General features: G+C 34.6%; 1 protein-coding gene across 1 annotated transcript in view; it reads right to left on the reverse strand.

Moving 5' to 3' along the window:
- Nucleotides 1-15,461, reverse strand: part of LOC110258617 (tetratricopeptide repeat protein 37-like) — a gene marked incomplete at its 5' end in the record, with an annotated part of 33,796 nt that extends 18,335 nt beyond the window's left edge. The window contains 19 exon segments of the mRNA XM_021081912.1: nt 1,194-1,335; nt 1,954-2,028; nt 4,808-4,876; nt 6,261-6,317; nt 6,613-6,674; nt 6,760-6,838; nt 7,007-7,151; nt 7,240-7,276; nt 7,279-7,390; nt 7,392-7,416; nt 9,769-9,871; nt 11,753-12,006; nt 12,905-13,029; nt 13,362-13,541; nt 14,423-14,469; nt 14,472-14,548; nt 15,187-15,256; nt 15,259-15,289; nt 15,375-15,461. Coding sequence (XP_020937571.1) covers nt 1,194-1,335; nt 1,954-2,028; nt 4,808-4,876; nt 6,261-6,317; nt 6,613-6,674; nt 6,760-6,838; nt 7,007-7,151; nt 7,240-7,276; nt 7,279-7,390; nt 7,392-7,416; nt 9,769-9,871; nt 11,753-12,006; nt 12,905-13,029; nt 13,362-13,541; nt 14,423-14,469; nt 14,472-14,548; nt 15,187-15,256; nt 15,259-15,289; nt 15,375-15,461 — 1,777 coding nt within the window.
- Nucleotides 15,462-15,806: the final 345 nt, after the last annotated feature.

Consider the following 15,806-nt stretch of genomic DNA (forward strand, 5'->3'; position numbering starts at 1 on the left):
TGAGTATATGACATGGCTCCAATATAGACTCAAAAATCTAAAACTTTTAGGGAATGATTTGTTGTTCAAGGTATCTGAATTTTGCAGAAAACTAAAAATTTACCTCTTTATGTAAATCCTACACAAACATTTCCCATTTTATAAGGAAACTTATCAATAAAATTTCTGATCATACACTTTCTCAAAGGCTCTAAGTATTCATTAGAGTCATTTATTTGGGCACATTGCATAATATGCTAATGTCCCAAATTGCTGATGTTTACAAACGAACTGCCCTATACTCAAGTGCCCCAGGCTCAATGCAGGAAGAGTCCTACCATTCTGCATACTATGAAGAGGCATCTTCTCTTCTACTCTTCGATTTATCTGATTCTTCATATTATTCAACTGTCAATATTCCTGCTTGAAATCCTTACTTATTTATTAGAATTCTGTCAAGGGATAAATAAAATGCTAAAGAAACTAACATTTCTTAAGCATGTAGGATATGCCAGGTATTCTGTATAAGATTTTGCATGTATCATCTCACTGAAACCCTAAGGAATAGATACTTCCACTCTTGTATTATAGGTAGGAAAACTAAAAGTCAGTTTGGTAGTAAGTCTAAGGTTTCATCCTGGCTAGTAAATGGTGGAGCTGAGATTAAAACCCAACGGCAGTTTTATTAAGAAAGAAAGGAAATTATTATAACAGAGTTAATTAAACTTCAACATTCTATCCTTTTCTGGTATCTTGAAGAAAGATCAGGTGTTAAAGTGGGCACTGAGTTTGGAACTTAAAGCATATTACTTCATTTAATTCTCCCATCTCTGCAACCTCAGTATTATTAGCGCTACTTTCCAAGATTCACAGAGGTTAAGGGAGTGAAATACCTGGCCTAAAATTGCAGCAAGCGTAAATGGCTGAGCTAGAACAGGAGCAACTCAGGACTATAAGGCTCCAAAATGCTTACCACATAAACATGGAAATCACTTCAACCTTGAATCATTAGTTGGTAACAATTTTCATCGCTTTTCAAAAATCTTTACTAAACTTTAAAAAAGTAGAATATTTGGTCATGGGGGGAAAAGGACAAATTCATGTCTTAAGGGACCATTTAATTTGGAATTAACTTTAATTTAATTAAATTCCTTAAATTATTTCAACAATTATTCATATATCTTGCTGTTATACCTATATAACAGGTGCCTTACCTATATATTTACTCAAAACCACTTGTGCTGCTGGAACTGCATTCATCTGGAGAATGTTGTACTGGTACAGCTCTGTGTCTCTGTTGCTTTTATCTTGCAATGTTGTACAGACCCAATATGCATAACCTATTGCTCCCTCAGTCTGTAAAAAAAAAAAAAGCTGAAGTTAACAAATGGACCCAAGGTAATAAACATGCCAATAAAAATTAGGGGATGAAACAGTGTAATTCAATACAGTAAATATTACATCTTAATCTTCTAAGTAAACTGTTAAGTACCTTTAAAAAAAATGTCACTACATTACAACACAGGTAAAAATCTATTTAAATCACTTGTTTCAAATGTAAGTAGAAGAATCAAACAAGGTAGGTCAAGGGGAGAAAACGGAGTCCCACTGTATAAATTGGTTTGCTTCTTCTCCGCATCATTCCCATAGGTCAAATGAATAACTACCAATCAGAAGAATTCTGAAACACTTTCATAAATAGAAATGTTAACCAAGTATAGTCTTTATGTCATGTTTATTTTCTTTTAGAATTTCAGTTTCTATTCTACATGCTCTACAGCATCTATTAAATCCCAATGTCATTTCATCATCAGCTCTTGAGGTTTTCTTAAAAGATAGTTTACTGTTTCTAAGAAAGAATAAAGAGTAGAGACAATTGCTGTCATTAACATCTGATACCATTATGTATTCATTTACTTGACAAGGATAGTACTTTACTCATTAATGAATCCTGAAGAATGCTCAAATTCTTACGTGCATACTGAGTTCTGTAGTATGCCTGAAGAGATCCATGGTGTCATAGCTTCCAACTGTCTCTGCAATTAGAGCCTAAACAAGCAAAAAGAAGGTATTTAATGTGTTTAAAGGGAATAAAAATAATAATAATAAATGAATGAAATAATAAATTTCATTCATTTATTTACTAGCTGTGCTTAAAAGCAAAGTTAATTTCTTTTTCAATCTTGACTGCCATATTGCCATGGATCAGAGGACCAGAATGACTTGTTACATTAGTCCTTAAACTGACAGATGCTTGCAGAACTCAATCTGCAACCAGGGAGTGGTGGAATAACCTACATAAAATTCCTCAAAACACTGATGAAGCTACCTTCTCCCTTCCCTCTCACCCTTGATCTAATCATACTGCCATCTGTCTGGAGTATGGTTCTTAATCACAGAATCACCTCAGATTCAACTGGAAAGCTATTTATTTATTTATTTAATTTATTTATTCATTCATTTATTTATTGCTTTTTAGGGCCGCACCCATAGCATATGGAGGTTCCCAAGCTAGGGGTCCAATCAGAGCTACAGCTGCTGGCCTACGCCACAGCCACAGTAACATCAGATCTGAGCCACGTCTGCAACCTACACCACAGCTCATGGCAACGCCAGATCCTTAACCCACTGAGTGTGGCCAGGGGTCAAACCTGCAACCTCATGATTCCTAGTTGGATCCATTTCCGCTGGGCCATGAAGGGAACTGCTGGAAACCTTTTTAAAAAAGAGGTTCTCAACCCTAGAAATCTAGCTTCCACAGACCTTGGTAGAGTGTTTATTTTTAAAAATGTCTCGGGATTTTAAATATTATATCTATGCTTTTGACTTCAAGTTCATCTATCTTTTATGAGAAAGCAGGGAGTTTTTAGTTATATACATTACTAATTAAGAAATTATTATTAAGTATGACTTGCAGGGAGCCAAGGAGATGCAGGACGCCAAGGAAGGGAACTAGCCTGACGGCACAGCTCCTAGGGTGGGTTCCGAACCGAGGAAAGAAGCCTACCCGCCGGCACAGTTCCAAGGGCAGGTTTAGAAATAGGGAAAAGGGCTTACCTGGTGGCACAGTTCCGAGGGCAAGTTCTAAAAACAATGAGGCTCACCTGCTAACCCGACAACAATGGCAACAATAACAAAATGAAGGCTTTGCACAACAGTGCAAAAATGGAAGTCGCTTCTTGGAAAATTCAGTCTTTCCTGTTATTTACTTATTATTCAGTTTTTCCTGTTGTTTGTTATTCCTTGTTATTTTCCTATATTGATTTGTGACTCAATTTGTGACTTGTGATTGGAACAATAATAAATAAGGGTTTCACCTTGGTGGAATTTCCCCTATTCAAATCTAATGTAGTTAGAAATAAAGTATTCATTAGTTTGTTACAAGTAAAAATAGGTTTCGGAGTTAGGTAATTGTGGAATGTACAATAGATTAGAATAGGTTAAACATACATTATTCTTGATGGAAAAACATAATAATAATCTTGCTTTTAATGAATCTTGTAGGAGGCTTTTAAGTTTTAGGAAATTAAGTTGCTTTGATATAAAAAATATTTTCTCATACTGTCCCCTGACCATAACACTTTGAAGTTAGTACCCCAAGCTTTAATCTAAAAAAACGAATGTTTGTAAATGTCAAATTCTTGTGCTTGTGACCTTTCCAGCTGTTAAAGATTAGCTTAAAACAATAACGGGTGGTGTTTGCTAAAAGTAACCACAAAATGTTTGTACCAAATCGCCTCATTTTCACATGATGTTTTTTCCACATGTTGTTCTGTACCCATTAAGATTTCACATGATGTATTGTACCCGTCAGTTTTTACTTAAAATTCTTAAAACACAATGTATATCTGCTGTACCATGTAATCAAGGAACAAAATCTAGAAGTTTAACTTTAAAAATATGATCTAAGCATTGTTATTTAAGTTACAATTAAGCTGTCTATATAAACTGTTACCTATGCCAATAAAACTCGAGCAGTCTAGCGCTCTGAAAAAGAGACAAAGAGGCTGTCTCCGTGTACATTTGCCGACACCGTCCATCCCCACAGGAACACCCTGGCTGCTGGAGCTGGACTCTGGCAATGACTCTACTGTTACCAATTTAATTAAATCTACTTTGACCCAAGAGTCAAAGTACAATAAAAGATATCTATACCACAACTAACAGTTTCTGGTATGGGTGATGTTCCCACTAGTCTCCGAACTGAAACAATCTACCCCTTAGTAATTTATTAAAATTTATCAACTAGATAAGACCTCGGAGGCCCCTCAGGCCAATCCTCTTCTTTTCCAGGTGAGAAAAACAAAAAACAGCAGTCATATGTTAAACAATTAGACAGTGACAGACTCAGACTAATAACCTGATTCCTACTTGGCAGGACAAAAATCTAAACTTTGCAGGTAGGGTGGGGGAGGGGTGAGGAGGAGCGCTCATAAACGAGTACCAAATCAAATATGAGGATTTTATAGAAAATGAGAAAACGTAATGAAAACGATCTTTGTGAATGTTCATATTTTTGGTTAATGTACATTAAGAGAGTTCTGGGTTTATTTTTTAAGCACAGTAATGTCAGAATGATGGTGTTTAAAGCTCCTCAAATCAAAGCTTAATCTTATAACCTGAATGACCTTGAGCACAATATTTAGGATCTCTGAGCTTTAAGCTCCACGTACAAAGAGGCTAGCACTGCCACTGGCACAAAGTAGGCCCTCAAAGTTACATGTTATTATCACCATCGTTGTTTACAGTACTATGTTATTTATACCACTTTCTCTTAATAGATTATTTATATTAAAGGTCATTAGTAACTATATGTCCTATATCTTACTTGTCCAATCCAGCACAGTAGGTAAGATGGATCAAGGGACTGAGCCATTTTGAAAGCTTCATGAGCTTGCTAGGAAAAGCAGGCAAAAAAAATAACACATCAAGTCATTTTATATACTTAATATTAAATCACTTATATTTAAAAAGTATAAAATAAAAGAATAAGAAAAGTCATACTTGTTAAGATAAATACATAGAAGCCTAAAACTTCACTGTTTAAGCACAATTACCAATGTTAAAACTATGTTTTAACCACATAGTCCTAGAACAGTCCTGGGTACAACAGATTTCTACACACTTCTGGGTTCTGGTCCTCAGTGAAAGGGCACTATAGGTGACTACCTCATAGTCCGCAGAACTTTTAACCAATCATCTATCTACTGACTAAGCCACAGGTTTAATGGAAAAAGTCAGAGAAGGCTATTCGCTATTTCCCTCTCTTGGAGCTTAACTGGGAAGATAAAAACTAGCAACCAGTGAGGTCTAAGACCTACTATTTATAAAAAGGAATGGTCAATATAAATCTGCAGTAAGCAGTCAGGAAACTTTCAAGATACCCAACCTGGATACATGCTGTTTTTTCTGCTACAGAGAAAAACTTATTACATGCCGCTTTACAGTGTTTTCCCAATAAGCTATGTGTGGCAGGAAACAGCCTTATTTTTCTTATAAGAAAGACAACTGTGTCACACTACCATAAAATCATATTCATAGCATATTAACCAAGACCTTGCTTTAAATTTTTTAAAAATATTTTTGCATATTTTAGGATCCAAATTAATGTTTTCCTTCATTCCATTCTATTTACAATCTTCTAAAGCAATCTTTGCAGAAACCTAACGTATCCTTGAGAATATCACTGAAGCTATTTTAAAAGGATGCTATTCATTGTATTGGCTGAAACACAAAACAGTGCACCTATGCTATTATCTCAAGATTTGTGGAAACTTTTAAACATGGCCTACAAACAAGTTCCCTGTTAGCGTAGTTCCAATTCTCTGACATATAACTGTTGAAGTATGACAAATTATACCATGGCATGTAAAGGGATTAGTGTCTGCTGAAACTAAAGCTAAATCACCCAAGCAAAGGTTAAACTTAAGCTGCTGCAGAGTACTAATCATCGTCCTTACTTCATCACTGCACCCCCAACACAGCCTACATGTGACTCCTCTTACATGTGTACAGATAAAAAGAAAATCATCCGAATAATTTATAACAGAATTGTTTCACTCTTTAAATGAAAAACCAACAGATTATAAAACCAGACATTTCCTGTGGCACGGAAAAGAAAATAAATTGTACATATTCATTATTTAATATAATAAGCTGAATTTTATCAATTACCTAGCACATTAGAGAGCATACTAGATAGGAATGTGCAAAGTACTTCTCCATAAGAAGTTATGTATAGAAAATGTCTTTTAATAGAACAAAACAGACACTATATTTACCTCAATTTTTTCATTTGCAAGGTATAACACTCCCAAGTTGGTCCACGCAACAGCATTCTAAAAAACACACACATACAGAATTAGGTCCCTTGTCAGGAACTGTACCAATATTCTGTGATAATCTATATGGGAAAAGAATCTGAAAAAGAATGGATGTGTGTCTATATATAACTGAATCACTGTGCTGTACAGCAGAAAGTATCACAACAGGACAAATCAACTATACTTCAATAAAACTTTAAAAACTAAAAAATTAAAATTACTAGGTCCCTTGTCTACATGGCAGCCTCAGAAAATTATTAAAACTAAATTTTGAAATTCTGTTCCATAAATAGACATATAGAACACTCACAATTTGTTCCGACTGGATTGATTTGATGAAACAGTGTTGAGCGAGAGCGTAATTTCCAATACCTGAAAAATACAGACTTTGATAAAACTGTTTACTGCCTGAAACAGGCAATTTCGTAAAAATATTAAAGTGTTACTTAATTCTTACCACTGTAACATGAAACTACACCAAGAGCATTCCAGTACAAGTGATTACTACTGTCAAGTCTCACAGCCTTTTTCAGACACTGAAAAGTAAAATTAGATAAATGTTTATTTCTTGGAGTATCAGCATTTATATCAAGATAAGTATGGCATTATGTGAAAACACTACAGTATTTACTTTATCAAAAGCATCTTTCAGAAAAGCCCTTAGTTTTTTTTAAAAGTGTATTAAAAATTTCTTAAAACCATACATGTAAAGATTTCTCCAACAACTCTTGAAGGTCATTCGAGTTGCTGCCTGTTTCCACTAGGTGTTGTGCTCGACGATAATAATTAATTCCAAGATCACACCACGTATTAGAGGTAGACATCAGTTTTAATGCACGACCATAGCACCTATGGAAATATAAAGGTGAATGTTGTGTTTTTTTATGATGCTCTAATTCAATCTGAATGTCATTAACTGGCAACCTTTGTAAATTACCTTCCTCCAAGATGGAGGATCTCATTTTTCTTTAATATTGTTTTCCTTCTTTCTGACCTAGAAGGATTCCTAAAACACTAACATTCACTTTAGATGGTGAGACAGCATACAAACTGGTACAAGCATCTCCAACCAGCTTCCAAAGGCAAGATTACATCAGCTCGATGCTGCAGAGCCCTAAAAAAAGAAACAGTGTGATTCTTATATATTCGTTCCAAAAAGTATGGAGTTTATCTCACTACTACATACAATTAAACAGAAAAAGTACACACATAACTCTGATTTACTTCCTTAGTCAAATGCAGTGAATGCTTTATTGAATTCCTTCTAGCCATATTACATTTTATCGCTTCCTTATTAAGAAGAAAGGGGAGTTCCGGTTGTGGCTCAGCAGTAACGAGCCCGACTAATATCCATGAGGATGTGGGTTTGATCCCTGGACTTGCTCAGTGGGTTAAGGAACTGGCATTGCCATGAGCTTGTAGTATAGGTTGCAGACATGGCTCAGATCTCACCCTGCTATGGCTGTGGTATAGGCCAGCAGCTATAGCTCCGATTCCACCCCTAGCCTGGGAACTTCCATATGCCACAGGTGCAGACATAAAAAGCAAAAAGAAGAAGAAAGGAAGAAGCAATTGATTATTTTAAGTGCCAGAAACTTTGCAAACATTTCTTTGGTACTCTTCATTGTTTTTCTTAGAAGCAGCAGAAATCACAGAAATAATAAATTTCCCAGGGGCAATTTATTTTTAATATTGAATTTCTTAACTATGTTTTTCTGTGTTTGTCTTTTTAAATAGAAACCAAAGCAGTAAAGTTGTAACTCTCTCACAGCTGATTACTATAAACCTAGGTTTCACGTGCAGATCTTCTGTCAAAAAAAAAAAAGACTAGTATATAACATTTCAAATATATTTGATGGCCCAAAGGATTTTTATTCTCTGAGATCAAGAATATCAAAAATCTAAATATGAAAATATGAAAAATCCCCATTCACTGAGGCAAGAAAGACTCAATGGACAGGCTCAAAAGGTAAATAAAATTTTAATTATGATGATAAAGGACACTTCTTTTTAGAATGAGAAAATCTCAGCTATACATATTTCACTTTTACCAAAATCTTATATAATAAAATATGGCCATTTCACAATTAAGCCAAGTCTCAATAATCAGCTATCATAAATAGCTATGCTACTGACAGATGGACAAGCAGACGGAACATTTTTCATAGCCTTTTCTACTCATGGAGTCCAGCCAAAAATCATTTTCCAGTGTCTTCCTGAGAAATAAGATTAATTATCACTGAAAGCCCACTGTGAGGATAAGGAAGGACAACACTATTTGTAGCTCCTCTGCCTAAATATCTTAGCATAATTTCTAAAATTGATGGCATGAAAGAAGAAAACAGAAGGAAAAAAAGAAGAGAAACAATGGCAATTTTAACAACCTAAACTCTTATCTCCTTTTAAGTTCAACGAAAAATAAAATATCTGCAAAGTCAAAGAACTGTGACAGTGTGAACTTTTAAGCCTAGAAGTAAATATAAATTGGGGGATATTACTCAAAAAGTTTTCTATTCCTCCTTACAATTAGCTGTGAGTGCTACATGCCATCCATAACACACCTTGCTAAGCTCAGAAAGGCAGTGTTTGTAGATGAAGCATCATCACTGAAGGTTCACATTTATGTTTAAATACCAGTTCAAAGTACACTCTCTTCGCAACTTCCTCTTTAGAAAGAGCAATGTGTATTATGTGAGACTTAAAAAGGAACAATAAAATCAGTGGGAGAAAAAAGAATAAAGCGTTCATTTCAGATTTGGTTCATATTTAAAGCAAAGCCATTCTAGAGAAAGCCAATCACCAGGACACAGAGAAGGCTAGTGGAAAAGAAAGGAAGTGAAGTGCAAGAAAGATGTTTAAGAGCAAAAAAAGGTAAATGTATGTCTAACCTGTGTACTTTTTAAAGTCATCTACCACAGATAACACTTTTACCTAATGAATTTAGTTCTATACAATAACCAGATTTATGGAAATTTTTCTGATGCCTTTCTTGTTATTAGACATCACTTTTTTTTCTTACAGATTCTCTGCAGGAGCTATCAGACTGCCCATTTCCCTTCACCTTCAGCCCTACCAACAAGTCTAAAATAGGCCCTGACCACTGAATATAACACACATTGCATACCTGAAGCCCCATTTTCCAATCAGTTCCAGTTAGAGATCTTCACACCTCTAGGTCTCACGAAAGAAAACCCAAGCTGCTGCTACGCCAGCCCACTGCTTCTTCCTTCCCACCCTTCTCTACACCTCCAGCATGTCAGCTGTTAAAAGCAAGAAGTTGTATCTGTTCCCCCAGTGCAAAATGAGTACAATATGTATGTTACAGAATTAATTGGCTAGTCTGTTAATCTTTATGTTGAATAGTAACGGCTATGGCTAACAGGATAAACACAGAATGATTTTCTAAATTTGGCTTCATTATAATGCTAAAAAGATACACACAATGAATAATAAGAATACTACTAACCGAGTGAAATATTCCAGGGCTTTCTCTATGTAGTCTACAGCTTTCCCATCAAGATAATCGACTAGAGCTGCTCTTGCCATCATGAGATGGCATTCGCCCAAACCTAAAATCAGGTAAGTTTGTGGTTGTTAAAACATGTAAAAGAAACAGTGAAAATAAACATCAAATAAATTTATTGGTGTTACATTACAGCTACACTTTTCAGAAAACAAAACAATGGTATTTTATTAAAATTATCTGTAAGCATGATCTTGCATACATTTAGTAAGGAATTCAAACGGCAGTGTTCTGTTGTAATCAACATGTATTAAAAAATAAAAACTCTCATGCTAAGTGAAATAAGTCAGAAAGAGAAAGACAAATACCATATGATATCACTTATATCTGGAATCTAATATATGGCACAAATGAACCTTTCCACAGAAAGGAAAATCAGGACATGGAGAACAGATCTGTGGCTGCCAAGGGGGTAGGGGAGGAAGTGGGATGGATTGAGAATTTGGGGTTAATATATGCAAACTATTGCCTTTGGAATGGATAAGCAATGAGATCCTGCTGTATAGCACTGGGAAATACACCTAGCCACTTATGATGAAGCATGATCATGAGAAAAAAAAATGTATACATATGTATGTGTGACTGGATCACCTTGCTGTATAGTAACTGAAAACTGACAGAACACTGTAAACCAGCTATAATGGAAAAAATAAAAATCATTATGAAATTTTAAAAAAGATAAAAACTGTCTATGGAACATAAGAATTTCTTTGATTTGGGGCAAATTACTTACCTCCTAAAAATCTTAGCTTTAAAAACAGGAATAGTACCTAATAATACCTAAAACGATGCTACTTGTGATTATGTTACTGTTGATTTGCTATTGTGAAACAAAATCTGATCTCTTTACATTCAAAATTATATAGCAAACTACACCAAAAAAGTTAAATGAAACAGCAATTTCCTAAAGTGGCTAGTAAACATGAAACAAAATGTGAGTTCTCCTTCTGTTAAGGAGTTTTACAAAAATTTTTTAAAGTTTTCAAGACCTAAGCTACATGTCACTTAAAACATATACTATTTCTGAACTAAACCTCAATTGTTTCTTTAAAAAGAAAAAGGAAATGGAGGAAAGCAAACATAATAGGCTCCAGGTTTTTTTAAATGGTTAGAAATAATCATAAAAAATTAAATTAAATACAGATGGTGGTGTTTTACTTTATACCAAAAATAATTTATTAAGAAGCAATAGGTATCTATAAAGAAAATAAAATTAATTTAGATAATTACAAAACAATGCGAGTTGTCTCTAAAGTTCAAAAATTGAAAAAATGAAATTCTATAATTTACACAGTAACTAAAAGGTATTAAGATATTCTGAGTGTAGGAGTTCCCATTGTGGAGCACCAGAAACGAATCCGACTGGGAACCATGAAGTTGTGGGTTCAATACCTGGCCTCACTCAATGGGTTAAGGATCTGGCGTTACCATGAGCTGTGGTGTAGGTTGCAGATGCAGCTCGGATCCCGTGTTGCTATGGCTGTGGCGTAGGCCATCAACAACAGCTCCGATTTGACCCCTAGCCTGGGAACCTCCACATGCCATGGCGTGGCCCTAAAAAGACAAAAAAAAAAAAAAGATATTCTGAGTGTATATCGAATTAATTATCAAAATACAAAAGCAGGAAAATTCTTGTTTTAGAGGACTATTTTTAGATCCAACAGCTATTACGCTATTTATCTAAAAGCTAAATCTCTATCATATTTCTAGTTATTGTTACAAAACAAAATCTGATCCTTCTATATTCAAATCTACATAACAAGCTATACTATAAGAGGTTTGTACTGTACACTTGCTGTTGACTAAATAAGTCCTTTTCAAGTTATTTGATATTAAATTAGAAATTTAACCAAGGATTTAGAAATTTAACCAAGGATTTTAAACTTCAGTATCACGAAAGACAAAGGAGCTATTAAAAAGAAATTACCTTTCAAAGCAGGCACATAATCTTCTTTCTTTTTAATGATCAGCTGGTATTGAGCTACAGCTTCTTTGTATTTGCCTAGGATTTGCTGTATTGCCGCAACCTTAAACACACTGTATGTGGATTCTGGGTTCAGCTCACTGGCTTTTGTGAAGGATTTCAAAGCTGTTGTATAGCCACCTCTGCTTAAATATGCCTCTCCTAGTGACTCCCAACAATTGAAGTCCTTTGGGTCTGCCCTTAATGCTGCCTGTAAACTAAAATTTCAAGAAAAGAGTAAGAGAACTCAAAGTAACAGAACTACTTACACATCAGAAAGAAACATATAAAATAATTTAACTGAATCAGACATGGTTCCTCCTATGGATAAACGTGCTATTTAAAGCAAGTATACCTGTTTTCATTTTATGATATGATTTTTTTTACTAAGAAAGTTTATTATAATTTTGGAATAAGAACAAAACACTTTTTTGAAAAACTTCTCACCCCAATTTCTTTTTTTAACTATGGAGAGAACGCCAGTGTCCTATCCTATCGGAACAGATATATATCTCAATACGCCTCATCGCATCAATAAATCTCACCAAGCCTCCTACCAAAACTAACATATGAGAGTTGAAAAATAATAACAGTCATGTTTTAAGCTTCTGATCAAATTCTATATCCACGAAAAAGTTTTAAATGCTTGTAAACCATAAACCATAAACAACTTTGATTCAAACATACTTTTTTAACCTTTAAATACAGCTCAAACCAAATTACTAAAATTGAGTTGTTCCAAATGCTCTTCAGCTGCCAATGTCTCCCTGCCCCAGAACAATGCCTGTCAGCGGGAGAACAACAAAGATGTCAACCTTGGCTTTTTATCATTCCTTGAATTTCTATTGAGAAGTTACTATATATATGATACTACTAAGACTTCACTTTAATGGACAGCTCTCTCCTTAATATGAGGACATCAATTAATCCAATTTTGTAATTCCAGTGCTGTGCAAATAATGAGAATCAATAAACCATAAATAAATTTTGCTATTTCTTCCCTTAAAATACAACCTAGTTTGAGGCAACTTGTAAGTTCATTTTGGATATAAAAGTGTTTAATTTAAGGAACCACTAGGCCATCTAACAGAGTTTAAATATAGTAAGGTGCCTTACTCAGCCACTGCTTGAGAATGTTGACCAGCTTTCAAATAGTATAGTCCTCGCCTAAGCCAGGCCCATTTTGCCGTTCCAGCACTTGCCTTTTGAGTGACTGTTGTTAGGATAGCTAAGGCAGTTTCCTAATAAAAAGAAAAGACTACTATTAGAGATATTAAGTATAAAAATACTGAAAACTTATGGAAAATATACAAATATATTTCATTTACCATTTCTGATATTTTAAACTTACACTGGTAATATACTGAACCAAATTTTGACATTCAGTAATTTAATATCTGCCAATGAAAAGAAAATGTACTCTATTTTTAAGCAGTGGCAAAAATATTTCTATTGCACCTATAAATAAAAATAATTAAAAAAACTTTCAAGTAAACAGAAATATACGTTTCTATTTCCAGACACAGGATTTTTCAAAAAAAGAGCAAAGTTTTAAATTATTATACATACATACCATCTCTTCAAGCTCCACACTTAAGTCAACTGCTGCAGCTCCAGATTCAGCATCAGTGTCATCCAATTCAAAAGCTTTCCTGTAACATCCACGGGCTCTGTTTTTATCTCCTACTACATCTCTGTAATAATGACCTAAATAGCAGAAAACTTTGCCCATGTATGTATCCAGTTTGGCAGCCTATAAAATAAAAATTGATAATAACAGAATATTAAAGTTAGTTTGGATGGGTCCCTTTAAAAACACACCGATTAAAGAAAAAAATTAAATATACAAAAATATGCCAAAACATATTTTAATGTTAAGACTTTAAAAACACAACAACTGGCCATCACTGCTTTTGGAAAACAAGCAAGTATAAAAATACTATTTCCTTGTTAAAAGAAATATAAAATTAGAGTTATTATTGTATCAATCTCCTTTTATGAGTCAAGATAAAAATGTAAAGCTTCTAGATGGTACACATCTAAAATATAAGAAGTTAAACATGAAGACGCATTTAAGACTCATTTGCTGGAGTTCCCATCATGGCGCAGTGGTTAACGAATCCGACTAGGAACCATGAGGTTGCGGGTTCGGTCCCTGCCCTTGCTCAGTGGGTTAACGATCCGGCGTTGCCGTGAGCTGTGGTGTAGGCCACAGATGCGGCTCGGATCCCGCGTTGCTGTGGCTCTGGTGTAGGCCAGTGGCTACAGCTCCGATTAGACCCCTAGTCTGGGAACCTCCATATGCCACAGGAGCAGCCCAAAGAAATAGCAGAAAGACAAAAAAAAAAAAAAGACTCATTTGCTGATACAAGTACAGTGGAAATTACCTAAAAACAATATTGTTTTCCAGAGGTAATTCTGTGTCACGTTTCTTATAAATACTTTTACATTTTTATGATTTAATATTCTCCTTGAAAACTCATACAACTTTCTCCCAAAACCTTATGTGTGAAAGATAAAATACAAAATACAATTCAGTAAAGAGTAATTTTAAGTACCTATCTTATGGGATTATTACTTATGATTTTATAATGAATCCATCTCAACTAAGAACTAAAAATTAACATGTATTACCTTTAGAAAGTGGGTAAGAGCCTTTGTTTTATCTTTTCTTGTTTCTCACCCATGGACCAATATGTTAATCCAAGTTGGTAATGATATTCAGCAACTTCAGCATCTTTCTCAAGAGCTCTCTGGAAACTAAGTCACAAAAGGGAAAAAGATAGATAAAAAAAGATAAGACTCCTAGTTGGAACAATCAAAGTTTGAATGATGAAATGATGCTAAATTAGACAAAAGTCATTATTTTAGGATTCAGATCATGAGGAAAAAAAAGTATTTGAAGTAGAGGAACTTAAAACCCAAAATTATCCATGCTTATTGAACATTATGTTCAGCTAATGAGATTTCAACCCCATCACAAAATTTTCTAGTTACTGTGCCACATTTCTTGAAAATGCTTAGGTTTACAAAGACCAAATTTATGCAAAACTGGATCTTTTTTTTTTTTTTTTTTTTTTTTTTGGCTTTTTAGGACCGCACCCACAGCATACGGAAGTTCCCAGGCTAGGGGTCAAATCAGAGCTGTTGCCACCGGCCTATACCACAGCCACAGCAACGCAGGATCCGAGCCGTGTCTGTGACACCAGCTCCCTAACCCACTAATAAGCAAGGCCAAGGATGGAACCTACATCCTAACGGATATTAGTTGTATTTGTTTCTGCTGCACCACAACGGGAACTCCCCAGACTGGATCTTTACCAAATACACTCATTTTGAATTTTCAAGAAATAATAAATTAAGATATGACTAGGTTTATGAGCAATCTATATACGTACCACTTTTCTGCTTGTAGATAGTCCTTTTTGGTAAAATGAATCAAAGCCTCCAGGGCATGAGCTTCAGCTAGTCAGGGTAAGAAGACAGAAGGTCTTCCATAATCTATAAAGTATATATCTGTCAATTCCATATCCAGATAAATATAACTCTTAACTTAAAAAAACTCAGTTTAAATGAAAACACCAACCTTTGAAGCTTCATCTAATGAGCCTTTGTTCAGATGGGCCAAGCCTTTGAGAACTAAAAGTCCTGGGACATTATTTGCATCAGAAACCTAGAAAATAATGGTAAAGAATTGCTATAATTATCCTTCGACCATGCAGCAAAGTTCACTGTAATTAAAGAATGATCACAGAATAAAGATTAAGTCCTGATTTTTATCACTATTAATATTTTCATTCTTTGTATTTTATTAAAGAAAATTTCAAACACATTAAAAATTAGAGAATAGCATAATAACCCCACATGTATTCATCCACCCAGTTTCAAAATTAACTCAAAGCCAATTTCATCTATACCTCCACCTATTTCACCACTCCTGCTTAGATTACCCCAGAAATTATAACTTTTCATCTGATACTTCAATACCTCCATCTGAAAAATAAGTCCATTTTTGACA

This window comes from Sus scrofa, unplaced genomic scaffold, assembly GCF_000003025.6.
Source record: "Sus scrofa isolate TJ Tabasco breed Duroc unplaced genomic scaffold, Sscrofa11.1 Contig2545, whole genome shotgun sequence".
In the NCBI taxonomy this organism is placed as follows: domain Eukaryota; kingdom Metazoa; phylum Chordata; class Mammalia; order Artiodactyla; family Suidae; genus Sus; species Sus scrofa.